We start from the raw sequence: 17293 nt of genomic DNA, 5'->3' as shown, positions 1-17293 counted from the left end.
CAGAGTGCTTGTGCTCCAGGCCTAGTCCGTTAGAGCACTGTATGACCTTGAGCAATCCCTTGATTTCTTGGTCTCCAACAGCCTGTTTGCAAATGAGGCAGTTGAATTCAGTGTTCTCCAAGATGCTTTTGAGTTCTAGAATTTTACTCTTTCCTCTTTGCCTAATGCTATATACATCAAAATCCCCAAATTCACCACCCACTGAGATCTATTTCAAAATTGTATTCCATCTCTCCTGAATACCTATAAGCACATTGCACTTGACATTAGGAAAAAAAGAACTAAAGGGAATAAGGGGTGAGAAAAAGAGGATCTGGCTTTTCTAATATCTTTTTTTTTTAAAGAGAGAGAGAGAGAAAAAAAAATTTTTAATATTTATTTTTTATTTTTTGGCGGACACAACATCTTTGTTTGTATGTGGTGCTGAGGATCGAACCCAGGCCACACGCATGCCAGGTGAGCTCGCTACCGCTTGAGCCACATCCCCAGCCCCTTTTCTAATATCTTGATCAGAAAGCATAGTGGCATTCTCATCCCTGAGGAGCACGAAGACTTGCTGGTAGGGGACTGTCACCCCTCCACTGAACTTGCCTCTATCTCCATCTCTTGCTCCCTCTCTCCATTCCTCCTCCCCCTCTTCATTTTCCCATCTTTTCTTCCTTGGCTATTTTAAAGCACCTCCCAAAGGCAGGTGACTATGCCTACTGGCATTGCTCAGTCCCCTAATGTCAATTTTGAGGGGAAAAGAAGCAGCTGATCCTAGGGCTGAAGGGAAGAACCCTAAAGAGAGCTCCCATTGCCCTTTCTGCTGCCCACAGGATTGCATAGTCAGGCCAAGCAGAGCCTGGACACCCGAAAGAGGCTTCTTCATTGATAATTCAGTTTATATATTTCAGGCATTCTTGCATACTTTAGTGATGTGAAAATAGTCACCAACCTCAAATAAATATGGAAACCAACTTTTCTAAAATGCTCTTCCCCAGAATACCAGTTTTTGTGGATGCTAATCTTTATATGAAGGAAGAAGGACAATATATGGTCAGATAAACTGGGGAAATTCTGAGTTTAAAACAGCTAAACAGATTTCTTTATTTCAGGATATCTTGTGCCTTTCATGTATTCTGTGCTAATGTATGCTATAGCATTTCTTAAATTACTTGAATATCAAAATGCTAGATAAGCATACGCAGTAACACGTGACTAACAGAGGCATGAAATAAATGATATAGGCCTACAGGGGGGGAAAAAACAATGACGACAAAAAAAAATATTGCCTCAATTTGGGGGCTTGGGAAGGCTTTCTAGAGGAAGTAATGGCAAACTGAAATTCAGCCAGCCAGATGAATTAAGGGGAAGATTAATGTGGCCTGTGCATGATGACAGACTAAATCCCAGATCCCCAGAAATGTTCCTGCTTATGATTAGCAGGAAGCTTGGATGCATACATTCCACCTACTTATTCCAAATCTTCTCTGATATTTCACTCCAATTTGTCTTTGGTTTTTGGACTGATATTTTTCCCATTCATTAGAAAACAGCTCTCTCATCTCTCTCTCTCTCTCTCTCTCTCTCTCTCTCTCTCTCTCTCTCTCTCACACACACACACACACACACACACACACACACACACACAAACATACACACCTGGACTCCCAGGTCTTTCTCATATTACATATATAAATTGAGTGTGATGGAGAAGTGGGGGAATAGGGGCTAAAAATTATAAATTCTAAAGACTCTAAAATAGTTTACTTGAAGAACTATGGCCATGTGACTTAAAGATTGGCTCAGGATCACTCTTTAAAAAAAAAAAAGTAGAAAGAAAGAAATATTCCAATGCTCAAAAAGGATAGAGGTGGCCTCTCTTATTTCATTTGCCTTCTGCTGGGTATATTGATTTTCCCTGAGCTCTATCAATTTGGGTGTCAAAGTAAAGATCAAATGGTTCAGATGTCTGCCTGCAGCAGCAGATTTTGCTCTATATGAACTCATCTCATGTTCATTCATGTACTAGAAACAGCTCATGCCTTTTACCTTCAGGTTAAAAACTGGAGCAATAGAGCAGGGGCAAGGAGAGCTGGGCACCTGCTCAGGATCATCAGCACTGCAGAGGGGTTGAGGAAGGTCTTTCTAGCAGGACACTGGTCTTTGTGTTGCAGGAAAGGGAACAGTGGATGTAATATCTACAAAACACACTGTAGATATGAGTTTCCTTTCATTTGCCTTGTGTGTTTTTAACATTTTGTCCCAAAGGGTGAGTCACAATTTTTAAATGAATACTATGTCCCCAAGTTCTTGTCAAATGATAGAACCAGATAAGATACACAGTAAGAGTTGTAGTGGGACTTCTCCATAATACTGGAGGGGATGAGATTTTATCCTGGTTCTTTTTTTCCTTTACTTGATTCTGATTCATCACACATGGGTTTCTTTGTTTGTTAATATTTTATGAAGTGAAAAAAAAATCTTTCAGGAGGTAACCTATTGACAGCTCAGATCATTACTGTTTCTACGTGCCTTAGCAAAAAGATGATAAATGCTAGAAAAATAATAAGGGAAACTCATTTCTTTGCCAAAATTTTTAAATCAAGTCTGCTCAGAGAGTTACTCTGAAAGGAGTCAGACAAGGTAAGGTCTAAAATAAGGCTAGAATTATTTTATTCTGTCAGAGACCATGAGAGGATGGATCATGTCTCCATAAGTCTGGACACTCTTTTCTCATTTTGGTCTGGATTGAGCTCCAGAGACATGTTAACAGGACCTGTTCCTTCGCTCTGTGCATGGATCAATTTGGGTCATGGCATAGCCCTCAGGGAGGAGCAGCTTTGCTCACTTCCCCAGCCTTGCCTAGGTGCAGGCTCTGCTGGATCCCCTCCCCCTCCCAGGAGGACTTACCATGGTTTCTAGGCATTTTCACAGATTCACAGGAAGCCTCATTTTCAAGGATTAAATTCAATCAAACCTAAAATGCACAAAACTGAAAGAAGGGGTCAGAGACAAAAGTATTACTTCCCTGGTGCTATTTAATCTGGAGTTAAGGCTCTTCACACTGCTGGTGATCAAATTCTGGACACTTCTCCCATGGCCAATGGGAATCCCACTTTACAATTTCCGGATGGCAATGATGCACTCTCTAGCAGGCTATCTAGGAATCCACTTCAGTTCCTGTGAGTGATGGGACAGGCCACCAGCCCCTTTCTATGGGAATTACCACGCTGGCAGGCGATCCTCTTGAGAAGAGTCCTTCCAAGGTACTCTAGCCTAGCTACCTTCTAACTTGCCCACTTAGGCTAAGGGAAAATGCAATATCTTTGCACCATCAAATTCTAGAAGTGGAGCTCCTTGGCAACAAAAATCCTTTCTCTTCACTCTGTCCCCACAGGTCCCTGCAGTCAGCTTATTGCCTTTAGCTGTGTGCAATCCTGGGTCAGACACTTGTCTCTGTACACTGTGAACTCCAGTTTTTAACTGATCGACTTCTCTCAAGCACTCTGATCACCTTCATCTCAAGCCCAAAGCAGCTGCAGAGCCTAGAAACTTCTGCACATACAGGAAAGGATGAGGCTAAGTGACAGTATCCCTCCTTCACCCCATCTATGACGGGCTCCCTTAAGCTTCCTCCCTGCGTCAGGGTAAGAAAGGGAAAGCTAGTCCCTTCTTCTCCCTTGAAAGATCAAAATGAAGCAGAGCAAGTCAACTATGTGACAACTCTTTTCAAAGAAACCCCACCCCCAATCTCTCTGATCCATCTTTTTACTTCTCATATATACAGATTGGAAGGGAGAGACGGGTTAAAATTGGTAGGGTAGTCTTAGTACCAGGTGCTGCCACTTAGCATATTGATGATCTGTCACCCCTCTTTAGAAAATAGATGTTTGTCTCTTCCATTGTTCTCAGCCAGAGGTCTTAGTAGAGACCAGAAGTTCCTCTTACTTTACATTTATGTGATCCTTGAAATCTGTGTGGAAAGGACTACAGTCCAACTCTATGATAGTAAAAATTTCCCAAACCCATCAAACTAAAGATTCATGAACATAAATAACTGTTGGATTTATGGAGCAGGAAAATAGGCATGTCTTTGGGTGCTGCCTGCTCACCATGGTGGCAGACCAGTGCATATTTCTATGTGTTTCTTCAAACCAAGTTGTCTCCCTCATCAGGGAGGTGGCTTGTCCAGACAGCAAGTGACCGTGAAACAGACAAAGCAACTGGAGTATAAATGTGGCCAATAGAACCAAATCACAGCTGAGTTAAAGGATGCCTTTGGCATCATGGCCAAACCACGGGCAATCTTTAGGGAATACTGGTGAGCCACGCTGTTTGAAATTAAATGTTTAGGAATTGCCCTCAAAGTTCTTTTTCTAATTCAAGAGAAAATGGCTGACTACAAGCAGCCACTGGTTCCACTTGAAAAGTTTAGCTAATCCAGAGGCCTGCTGCAAGAGAGGAAGGAAAGTCCTCTTCAGAAGCGATTGTACATGTATCGTCACTCAGGCCGAATCCCAAGGGAACCTGGGCTTTACCTGGCGTTATTGAGAGTTGTAATCTTTTAGCTGAAATTGGGAGTTGTTTTTTCTCTAGAAACCTCAGGCTTCTTGTATATAACCCAGAATCAGGAAATAATATAATGACTTCCAATCTGACTATTGACATGTAGCACAGAGTTCCTTGGAGTAGCAATAAACTTTGGATTCTTAATCCTATTCAGAACCCAATTGTTCCCCTATCCAGAATCTTTCATTTTTAAGGTTTTAATTCTTTAAGATCCCTGACCTCAGGATCCCACAATAATTTGGTTGATTATAGGATCCTGTCAACTTAGAGCCCATCGACTCCAGTCTCATACCTAAAGTAGTTTCGTCCAACTCAAATCTTGAGCTTACAAAAATTGTGCCTCCCAGAGGTTCTGGAAGCTCAAGCACTTGGGTCAGAAAAAAAAGGCCCGAATTTCATTGACCTCAGAAGGGAAATTCCCATAATACCATACACTGGACAATACTTCCCAAGAACTCCAGGCTGCCTTCTGTATTCTCCTTCAAAAGAAGCACAAATGCCATCTGCACCCACCCAACCACTGGCTCCTCCCCTCAGAGCAGACTGTACAGATGCTACACTCCCAGGGCTGCTGCTGTCCCTCCAGCCTGGACTCCTGGGGCAGATATCTGAAGGGTGCCTTGAGAATCCCCTTCACCCTTTCAACAGAGGTGATGAGCAGCTTTGTGCTTCCCAGTGAGAAAATTAGTGTTATTCAGATTGACAGTAATTAGTACCCAACTCTAGCCACATATGAACGATGGAAAGGAAAGGAGGCCAACAGAATGTGGTCTAGTCTTGTGGTTCCATGTGAGACTTGGTGTCAGCAGTCTTGGGCTGATTCCCGGCAGTCTCTCTGACTCACGTTGGGCAGGTCACATTGTGTTTGCTGGATGCTTTTTGGATCAGAAATGTGATTGTGGTTCACTTGGCCTCACATCAGGAGTGTGAGTTGTTAATGGGGCACTTCAACTGCACATTCAGGGTAAAATATTGTCCACACAGCAGGTGAGTAACTGTCTTTAAAAAAGACTATCAGATGTCTGTTAGCTGCAAGGCAGAGGAATTTATAAAAGGGCTGGAGGTGAGAAATGTATCTTGCACAGCACAGTTATAGCATACTTCAAAAGTAGAATGCATAGCTTCAAGTAGATTCGTGAAGTTTTTTAGATTCATTGAAAAACTTCTAGAATCTTTGGAGATAGATGCTCCTCACCCTGGGCAGAATGATTTCCCTCTTCGTGGCTGGATCAGTTTGATCCTCTGAGAAGCAAACACTAAGCTGGGATTAAAAGGTAAAGAGACATATTAGAGAATATATCTGTGAAGGACTTGGGAAAAGGAGCCTGAATAGCTGGGAACAGTATATACCCATTAGGCACAGTAGACACGGTGCCTTAGAAGCCATGCTATTTTAGGGGTCCACAACAATGTTTTAATTTTTATTATTTTAAAACCAGACCAGAAAATGAACATGGTGATCACAAATACAATAACAAACCCAGCCTAGGTTACATTCATCTTTATACTAATGCAAACACAGACTACAATTTTTAATATAGTTACGGAGGAAGAGAAAGTGCCCAGGCCCCAAAAAGTCATAATGTGGTCCTGGTTTTGGCAAACCTTCAGCACCAGATGCAAATCCTGAGAAAGAGGAGAGGCCAGGCCGAGAAGTTTCTGAGAAGCCCCTGGAAGGTGGGATGGTTCTGCTTTAGTCCCCTTGTGGCCTGAGAGCAGCCCAGACTGATGGGCCTTGGTACAAACACTGTTGTGGATCCAAAGGGGAGGCAACTGGAGACTGACAGGCAATTATGTCACTACAGAAAGTTTTCTTGATGGGAATTCAGTGGCCCACTTTCATGTCCACCCCAAATGAGGAATCAAGGAAACAAAGTTTTTATAGCTCATTCTCCTCTACTCAGTTCTCTGGGAGGCATATCTTGCAAAGAGATTCTATCTTACTGGTAAACATATTCGAAAGGCAAGGAAGCCAGGCACGGTAATGCACATCTGTAATCCCAGCAGCTCAGGAGGCTGAGGCAGGAGGATCACAAATTCAAAGCCAGACTCAGCAAAAGCAAAGCACTAAGCAATTCAGTGAGAACCTGTCTCTAAATAAAACACAAAATAGGGCTGAGGATGTGGCTTAATGTTCAAGTGCCCCTGAGTTCAATCCCCAAAAAGGCAATGAAGATCTCATCTCTGCACTGGATCATCACATGAGATCTTAGGCAATGGAGTCATATTAAAGAGGCTAGTTGGTAACATGCATTCTCCATTACTAAAATGTTCCAGTTGAGGCTAGCTGGCCTCCAGAACTGCTTTAGAGATCATTTGAGTTTGGGATAAGAAGGAGTGTCCTCCCTTCCATATCAGAGGTTCATTGATTCTACCTAGTCTGGCACTCTGATTCTTCCTTTAAAATTCCTCCCCAGAGGTGGCCAAGTGGACTCCAGTAGCCATGTCCAGTCTAAAGATATGTTTATTTGGTACGCATAAGTTTAAAAAATGATGGTAGGAGGTTTTGTTATAGGGTAACTTGTGCTGCCCCAAAATGCCTAATACTTCCGAATATGACTTTATTTGGAAATAGGGTCATTGCATATGTAATTAAAGAATATGAGGTCATGCTGGAGAAGGGTGAGGCCCTAGTCCAATATGACTAGTGTTCTTAGGAAAAGAACAACTTTGGACATAGGGAGAGATACACAGATAGGGAGAACAGTCTTTGTAAAGACAGAGAGTCACAAGCCAAGGAATGCCAAAGATTATCAGTAAACCACAGAAGTAGGAGAGAGACCTAGGACAGATTCTTCCCTCAGATGCAACCAACCCTGCTGACACCCTGATCTCTAACTTCCAGCCTCCAGGACTGTGAGACAATAAGTTTTCTTAGTCTAAGTCACCCGGTATTGCCATATTTTGTTTTGCCAGTCCTAGCAAACACAGGGAACATATTTAAAACTTGATTGGTTTACCACACAAAACTGGATTTTGAGCTTCTGTGAGAAAGTCTAGGCCTAGAGGCATCAGAACACATGTCCATGCAAGGGACAGGCTCCTTACTGACATCTGATTATTGCTACTTGAGAATACGGGCCTAGCCCTATCCAGTTATCTGATTTTTTTCCAGAGAAGCTTTTCTGTTTCTTGTTGCTGAGGAAATATGATCTCCAATGCTGGTAACTAATTCACCAGCTTCTATTTTCTCCCTGGTTCAGTCCACTTCTGGAGTACACTTAATCTGGCTGGTTCCTCTGAGCATCTGAGTTTGTGATCTCTATTGATTCACAGTTGCATGGCTTGGCAAGATGATAAGAGAAATTACATTTACATAAGGGAGATTATGCCAGGGGTTGAACAGTTTGCCACGAGGAGAAAGTGAGCTTGGATCTGTCCATCTTTCCTCTACTTTGTGAGTGACAACCTTTCTCAGACTGTGTTCGTGCTCTGAATAACCATGTGTTGAGGGCTTTCCATACCGGGCAGTGTGCTAGATGCAAAGTAAATACCCAGTGTGTGAACTACATATACTGTATTGTTCCTAATATTTTTATTTCTTTTTTGCCAAGGGAAAGGAATTCTTATTAACCAGGCACTATGTTATTAGATTAATTAATCTTATTAGATTAAAGATATTAAGTTGTAATTGTTCTGAGCTTATAAATAGAACATTCTGCACAAGCTATATTACATACCCCTTCTCAGTCACAGCTTCAATAAATTAATGCAAAATTGTGAATAATAGCAGCCACCCCTTATACAAAACAGACTATTGGGCAAGTGTAGTTCTATGAGTGGCAAGATTATTTCATTATAATCTGTCAGGCAATTACAATGTGCTGTGCAAATGCTAAACAACTTTACAAATGTAATCTTATTGTATTCCTATTGTAATTTACATATGTATTCCTGTTGACCCTGGGAGGGAAGTACAGTCAGCCCTCTCTATCCAGGGGTTTCATGAATTCATGAATTCAACCAAGACCAAAAATATTCAGGGAAAATAATTGCATCTTTACTAAACATTTACAGAATTTTTCTTGCTACTATTTCCTTAACAATACCCAATAACAACTATTTACATGGTATTTACTTTGCACTAAGTATTATAAGCAATTGAGAGGTGGATTCAAGTGTAAGGGAGGATGAGCATAGGTTATATGCAAATACTACTCCATTTTTTTTTCTAAGGGACTTGAACATTCACAGATTTGAGTATCCTCAGGGGCTGTTAGAACCAATCCCACATAATACCAAAGAATGACTATATTTGATTCTCATTTTACAGATCAGGAAATTGATGCCCAGACAAATTCAGAAACTTCCTCAAGATCACAGGGCTCATAAGAAATAACACAGGAGTCAAACTCAGTTCTTTTCAATGCTGAACCAAAGCTCTCCCCATTCTGCCACACGGTTTTTCTGTTTGTGGCCTCTAGTGAAGATCAGCCTCTGCACCTGCCAGGTGGTAACACCAGGTTCTGCTGAGAATATTATCAAAAGACCAGACTTCCAAATCCTAGTCCTACCTGCAGTGCTGATTAGCCTACATGGTTCATTTATGACACACACAAATTGCCATCTAGTTGGAATATCGTTTTAGTTTCATTCAAAAAACACACAGCGACATTTTGCATAAATTGTAAAGATGCCCAAGTGTGTCTCTCTATGCCTTCTAAGAATAGATAGTATGCTTTGTATACTTTTGAAGTCTTTATAACTCAACTAAGGCTTGGGAGGCTGTGACTTCTGAGGCATTGTTCTGTTTCTTCCCATGGGTGTGTCCATCCTGTAATATTCAAGCACTTTGCTTGCAGAAATCACATTTTTCTTTCTATATGTGTATTACTTCAATTAAAAGTGAGGGTACTCAAATTATGTACATGTACAAATATGAAATCATGAATCCCGGTATTATGTAAAATTACAACGCACCAATGAAAAAACATTGGAAAAAAAGTGAATAAAGAAGGAAACTTTCCAATGGGGTAAGGAGAGTAAGGTTAAGCTGGGCTGGGGATATAGCTCAATAGATGATCACTCATTTAGCATGAGAGAGGCCCTGGATTCAATTCCCAGCACCCCGGGAATAAAAAGGAAGAAAAAGTAAGGGAAATAAAAAGAATGGTTCTCATCCGGTATTTACAGGGAACAATGAGCCCCATGGGCCTGTCTCCCAGCTGCAACATTTATCCACTCATGGCCAGACCGCTTTCATCTATGACCCCTCCACTCCCTCTCCACCACACCACTCCCCTGGATGATGTTGAAGTGAATCCCAGAATCCTACCGTTTTGTCATCAGCTCTCACCCTGTGTTCCCTATGTGATTTTTCAGGCCACTACATGTACGTGGACTCAGTTTACGTCAAGCACTTCCAGGAGGTGGCTCAGCTCATCTCCCCCATGACCACGGCCCCCATGTCTGGCTGCCTGTCCTTCTATTACCAGCTCCAGCAGGGGAATGACAACGTCTTTTCCCTTTACACTCGGGATGTGGCCGGCCTGTATGAGGAGATCTGGAAAGTGGACAATCCAGGGAACGCAGACTGGAACCTTGCAGAGGTCGAGTTCAGCGCTCTTTACCCCATGGAGGTAGGTGTGCCCTGAGCAGGTGTTGCTTTGGGGACCAACCCACACACTGGCAGGGAGGTCCACACACAACACCTGTCAGTCTTCTTTTCCTGCTGCCTCTCAATCTTTCTTTTAAGGTGGGCATGCATTGAATTTCTTTTTAAAGTTTTATTTTATTTTGCACTGACCATCAAAAGCGAGGGTTGAGGTCTACCGACTAGATTTCCTAGGCATGTGTTCCCTCTGAACCTTGCATTATGACCATGGAAAGTTCTAAGATGGAAATAAGCAACAGCAACCAGTTCCTGAATTCCATTCCCCAAAGCAGTTTTGAAGGTTTCCCTTAACTAAGAGAATTATCTTTCTAGAAAAAAAACTGACCTAAATCCTTTCTTTGCAGCATAAATAATGTCATAAAATCAAAAACAAACTTACTATTAAAGCCCTAATTTGAAACAAATCTTGATACATTTATCTTACAACTGTTTTTACAGTTATATAAATGATAAATGTGCAATGCAGAATTACAAAATTCAAAGAAGCAAAGTAAGTTAAAATGCCCCAGGCCAATCCCACAAAAATGAAGAACACTAACATTTTGGTGTTTATCCTTGTAGATCTTTCTCTAAGCATACATATTAGTATATATCCATGTATATGTTTGATAACTTTTAAGTACTTTCAAGACTTATTATCCAATAAAATGGTAAAATTATCCCCATATTTACAGATGAAAAAGGAGAAACAGAGTGTCCAAGAAAGTTGACATCTTTTTTTAGGTCACACAGCTGGTGAATGCCAGAGAGCTTAGGAAATTTCCTAGACTAAAATCTGACCCACAGCTGTAGGAGGAGGCTCAGCTCTGTCTGAGGACCCATGGGACCTGGAGGATCAGATAGCATTGTGGTTGCTATACATGAAAGATATGCTCTAAGGACCTGGAGCTGTAAGTGGAGTCTTAGGTACCACAAGTTTTTAATACCCCCTACTTCTCACTTTATGCTTTTGTAATGTCTTCCTTGGTTTCCTTTAAAGTGCAAAAGAACTAGATTATTCTTCTGGCTGCTTTTCAGTGGTGCCATCTGCTAGCCTGCTGTAGGGCTGCAGAGAATGCTGGGATTGGGTCTTGGTTTCTGATGTGATCCATCTACTGATGGCATGCCTGACACTCTCCCACCTCCTTCTTATCTTCCTCTTCTCCCCACCCCCGAATGGCCCCAGAGAGGTCGTAGTGGATTTGTTGTTTTCTTTTCTTTCTTTTCCTTTTTTTTTTTTTTTTTGTAGCTTGTGGGCTATTTCCTAACCCAAAGTCTGACCAATTTGCTCTTGTAGCCCAGTGGAAAATTTTCTGTGTGTTTGGATTTCAAGGAGGAAAAGAAATGCATGTACTGCTTCAGAACATTTCCTTTCTATTAAAGTCAAGTGAGTCACACACACATGGCACACACACACTCACTCACTCATACATCCTCACAGTCTTTTCTTTACCATTTCCTCTCCTCTGACCATGAACTCTGCTCAGATAACCTTTGTATGAGTGAAATGTTGCTGAAATTTTTTAAATCAATACTTGAGAAGTTACAATGCCCAAAACTACTAAATTTAAACACATCTTTGAGTCCACATGAATGTGGTTTTGTTCCACTGGTCTGAACCTATTCACTGGTATTATTTGCTCTTGCTAGTTGCCAAGAAAAGAAACTTGTCCAACAGAAATCAGAGAATTTAATGTCACCATATTCTCAAATAAATTTTTAAAAAGGAAAACAAACATTGGAAATTTTTAGAACAAGAAAAAACACATTGGCATGTGGACTGTGATTAGCATATCCTCATCAGAAACATTATCCTTAATCTACCTACTCAATGTGGACAATTTGTTTGCTTTACCAGTCAGTGCATTGAAAGCTCAATGTCAAGGATCTGGGTCAATTTGTATACTTAATTTGCCCCTCTCATATATTCTTTCATTCATCTGTTTCTTCATTCATTTGTTCCTTCATTTATAACCCTTTTCTGTGGTCAAGAGAAGCTTACAGGGTTCCCCATGGACTTTGGAGAGTCTGGATACCAGGTCCCTCTAAGACCATTGTGATTAAGCTAAAAGGGTCCTTACGAACCATCTAATCCAATCTCCTTTTTGCAAAATTGAAGAAATGGAGTCCAGAAAGAAGAAAGAAAGAAAGAAAGAAAGAAAGAAAGAAAGAAAGAAAGAAAGAAAGAAAGAAAGAATGGATGGATCTGTTCAGGCTAATTAGTGGCTAATTGAGCTTGAACTTGAGTAAGTTCAAGAGGGAGTTAAGCTGAAGGAAAAGATACAAAACTAGTTCAGAGCTTCTTACATACCTGACGCTGTACTAGTATCTTTATATACATTATCTAATTTAATCTACCCCACAGTCCCTCAAGGGAGGTGTTATTTTGCCTGTTTTAATAGATGAGAAAAGCAAGACCCTGAGAGATTTACTGATGTATCTAAGTTGCCTAACTAGTGATGAAAATAAGATTTGAACTCTAGTCTCTCTGCCTCCAAGGCACTATTCTCTTGCAGAAGAGACCACAAACTAAAAGTCTATGGGTCAAATTTAGCTCATAGTTATTTTTCTGGATGCTAGAGTGGTTTTTTGTTGTCTTTGTCTTTTTGTTGTTGTGGTTTTGATTTGATTGTTTTCACTTTTAATTAATTGCCAGCATTAAAAAATTCAAAAATTATAAATAAAACCTAAAGGTTCAAGTCCTTTTGATAATGTGTTGGCCACAGAGACATTAGACTTGTATTTTTTTCTAGGACTACCACAATGAGGTCACTCAAAAATGGGTGCCTACAAAACAGAAATGTAGTGTCTCGCAGTCCTTGAGGCCTAAAGTCCAATATCAAGGGGTCAGCAGAACTTTCCTTCTGAGGACCCTAAGAGAATCTGTTCCCTACTTCTTCCTTGGTGGTTTGCTGGCATCCTTAGGTTTACAAGTCTCTGCTTCATCTTCACATGGCATTTTCTTTTTGTGTATGTCTCTCTCCACATTCATATTTCCCAGGGGTTTTTTGTTTTGTTTTGTTTTGTTGTGTGTGGACGTACCAGGGATTTAACTCAGGGGCACTAGATCACTGAGCCACATCCCCAGCCCTATTTTGTGTTTTAGAGACAGGGTCTCACTGAGTTGCTTAGTGCCTCACTTTTGCTGAGGCTGGCTCTGAACTCATGATCCAGGATGCCTCAGCCTCCCGAGCTGTTGGGATTACAGGTGTGTGCCTCTGCTCCAAGCTCCATATTTCCTGTTTTTTTTATAAGAATGCCAGTCATTTGGATGAAAGGCCCTCCCTACTCTAGTATGACCTCATCTTAACTAATTGCATTTGCAATGACCTTATTCCCAAATAAGGTAACAGTAATGTGATGGGGTTAGGACTTCAACATGTGAATTGGCTGGGGGACCCAGTTCAGCCCATAGCAGCCATAACATTCCCATAGGCCAGCAACCAATGAAGCTTCTTTTCTCAAGAGTCTACACCACAGCAAGCCCACTTGTTGTGCTTACCCTGCCTGCCTAGTGCTGATAGGTGTTTAAGTTTTAAGACCTGCTCCACACTGGGTCTTCTCATGCTTTAAACTCATACAGTGAAACCTTGTGTGGACCTGGGTGGTTTTCCCCATACAGGCAAAGGCTGTGTTGACCACCCCTGATCCCCATGGTCACAGGCAGAAAGTTGATTGAGATCAGAGTTGTGGCAGGTAAAAAGCAAAACAGAAGGGATTTCACTCATTGACCCAGGTGTTTTCTAACCATTGGAACTCATCTAGCCATGCTGAGATCAGGGTCCTCCTCTCTGACTGCTACTTCTTTGCCTAGGCCCTCATCTAACACTCCATGTAGGGAGAAGGGAAAGAGACTGGGAGGGCTTAGTTACCTTTGGACAGCAGGGGAGAACCTGGCCTGCTTTCTTCCCTTAGCCTATTTTTTTCTTTAATCAAAGTTTACAGTGCTAATGACTTCTAGAATTCTATCAGAAATAAGGTAAGCACTTAAGCTGATATTAACAGAAGAAGGAAATCCACCAGTGAATACCAATTTAAGGTTTCTGACATAGTCTACAAGGGCTGCTATAACAAAAGGCCATAGATTGAGTAGCTTATAAACACTGGCATTTGTGTGTGTGTGTGTTTCTGAGGATCAAACCCAGGGCTTTGCTCATGCTAGATAAGTTCTCTACCACTGAACCATGCCCCCACTTCAGAAATATTTCTCATATTTCTGAGGCCTATGGGAAGTCCAAGATCAAGCCAATGACAGATCTGGTGTCTGGTGAAGGTCTGTTTCCTGATTCATAGTTCAGGCTTTCTCGCTCTGTCCTCACATGATGGAAAAGGCAATGATCTCCTTTGGGATTGTTAGAAGGGCACTAATCCCATGCATGAGGCCTCCACCTCCATGACCTAATCAATTCCCAAAAGGGCCCATCACCAAATTCCATCATATTGGGTATTAGATTTCAACATATAACTTTTTTTAAAAAAATTCTTTTTTATTTTTTAACTACACGACAGCAGTGGAAAGTATTGCAACTCTTATTACACATGTAGGGCACAATTTTTCATATCTCTGTATATAAATTATGTTCATGCCAATTTATGCCTTTATACATGTACTTTGTTGTTGTGGGTTTTTTTTTTTTTTTTGTATTACTCAACATATAACTTTTCAGGGGAAAATACATCCAAACTATAGCAATTTCATCCTCCCTAACAGAGACTTTGAGGTTGAGTAGGGTACTGTCTAAACAATTATTTTGGGGAACATGATTACATAGGTACTTATAATTTGACCTGGTTTGATTTACATATCATTTTTCCAACAGCTTAACAGAAAATATGTAAACAGGTGAAAGCATATAATTTTCCTTCCCAGGTTATCTTTGAGGTTGCTTTCAATGGTCCCAAAGGAGGATATGTTGCCGTGGATGATATTTCTTTCTCTCCTGTGAGCTGCCAAAATCAGACAGGTGAGTGTTCTCTTTTTCTTCTTTTCCCAATTTGGAATTGTCTTTTCTCAATAGATGCCTGTGGTCAGGCCTTGCTTTAAATTATCTTTTATTTCCTCATTCTCATCCTTAAAAAATTAATTAACCAAAAAGTAATTTGGGAGGGGATTATTATCCTCTTTTTCCCCTCACAGAGTGAATCTAATTTTTCTGAAGTCATAGGCCAGTTATATCTTAAGGCATTTTCATCTTCCCTGCCTACTGGAAAAAGAAAATTAAATAACACGATTTTACTCCAGCCCATCTTTCTCTTTAAAGGATATCTTGGATCCATAAATGGGTGGCTGAGGATCTGGGAAAAAACTTTCACAATCTACCAAATAGGATTATAAAAAACTCTTTCCAACTTTAAGTATCCAAGATTTATGCCAATATGTGTAAGGATGTTAGTGTTGATAGATATTTCTACAATAGTTTTGACTAAATATTACATCTCTTAATTTAATTACTTTCTCTTTCAAAAAGAACCCTCAGATAATTTTATCATGGAAAAATTTTGCAGTGCCATAACTTTGGTGTTTGGAGAGAAGATTTTTTACTTCCTGAGAAAATAGATAAGCAAATTGACTCAAAATGTATTATGAAATAAATGTTTTAGAATAAGAAAGATGGCAATATATTAATGATAACCTAGATCAATGGCATTGACCTTACCAGTTAGTGAATTTGTTTCCTGGAGAGACCCAGGGAGACACTCTGATCACCCATCTTATTAATGAGTACTTGTTCTAGGTTTTGGAGCATGGGAAATAACTTTTTTTAAAAAAAGAATTTTTTTCTTAGTTAGAGATGGACACAATACCTTTATTTTATTATCATTTTTATGTGGTGCTGAGGATTGAACCCAGTGCCTCACACATGCTAGGTAGGTGCTCTACCACTAAGCCTCAACCTCAGACCCAGGAAATAATTCTGAACCTGACTTTCACTTAAAGAGACTTGCTTGTCAGTTTAACAGGGTTTCAGATATATTCTACTATCAAGAAGACTGAGAAAAATAGTATTTTCTACTTGAGCTAAATTATTATCTCCAAATTAGAAATCTAATTTGCTTAAACTAATTTTTTGCTAATTCTAATTTTTTAAAAAGTAGGGAAATAGCTTGGTGGGGTGGCACATGTCTGTAATCCCAGCGGCTCCTGAAGCTGAGGCTGAAGGATCATGAGTTCACAGCCAGTTTCAGCAAAAGCAAGGCACTAAGCAACTCACTGAGACCTGTCTCTAAATAAAATACAAAATAGGGCTGGGGATGTGACTTAGTGATGGAGTGCCCCTGAGGTCAATCCCTCATACACCCCTCCTCAAAAAGTAAAGAACAGAATCAGGCTGGATTTACATGTTTTATCATTTTTTAAGTGTGAATGTGAGTGCTACATATAAAACCCAGGGCTCTCACACAAGCATTCTACCACTGAGTGACACACCCAGCTCCCATTTTATACATTTTAAGTGATTGAACCTAAATAATATCAAAGAGTATCTAAGTTTGACAAAAACACAGAAACCAAAACTGTTTCACTTCTCCTAAAATTTGATGACTTCTTAATTCCACCAGCTAATATTTTAATTATGTTAGCAATAATTTCACAACCTCTTTATCAGTATTTTTAGGATGTTCCTCTTCTCTGTTACTAGACAGTTATATTGAATTTTATATTACCATGTTATATATGTGAGAGAAGAAATATTTACTCAATATCTGCACTGGATAGAGGGTGAGATGAAGAAGTAGCTGAGAGGTAATGGGATCAACCTTAATAAATGCTCTGCTTTTTAAAAAGATTTAGAATATGTATAAGCTCTTGCCTACTACATTGGTGGTCTGACTAGTGAAAGGGAAAAATTCCAGCAAAATGAGACCCATTTAATATGTCTGGTAGGCCTTCAGTCTGTAAAAACACAGCCCACATAGAAACCTCTTCCCTGCAGGAACCCCCTCTGAATTCATTTTTATACCATTAGGTTCATGGAGGCTTCCTACTGGTCTTCAGAACTTCCCACCACACCAACTTGGCTTTAAAGTGGTTTAGTTCTATCATCGCAGTGTTATGCTTAAGAACCGGGAATTTGGATTCACATTCCTATTCTGCCACTTACAATCTGTGTGATGTTGGTCATGGTATTTAATTTCTTTGAGACTCCA

General features: G+C 40.4%; 1 protein-coding gene across 1 annotated transcript in view; it reads left to right on the top strand.

Moving 5' to 3' along the window:
• Mamdc2 (MAM domain containing 2) overlaps positions 1-17293 on the top strand; it is a 162956-nt gene that overhangs the window by 83348 nt on the left and 62315 nt on the right. Inside the window, exons 6-7 of the mRNA XM_026389255.2 lie at positions 9877-10133; positions 15018-15111. Of these exons, the coding sequence (XP_026245040.2) occupies positions 9877-10133; positions 15018-15111 (351 nt within the window). The remainder of the gene's footprint in view (positions 1-9876; positions 10134-15017; positions 15112-17293) is intronic.

Source organism: Urocitellus parryii, chromosome 4, assembly GCF_045843805.1.
Source record: "Urocitellus parryii isolate mUroPar1 chromosome 4, mUroPar1.hap1, whole genome shotgun sequence".
NCBI lineage: Eukaryota > Metazoa > Chordata > Mammalia > Rodentia > Sciuridae > Urocitellus > Urocitellus parryii.
This window is presented reverse-complemented; position numbering and strand designations above follow the sequence as displayed.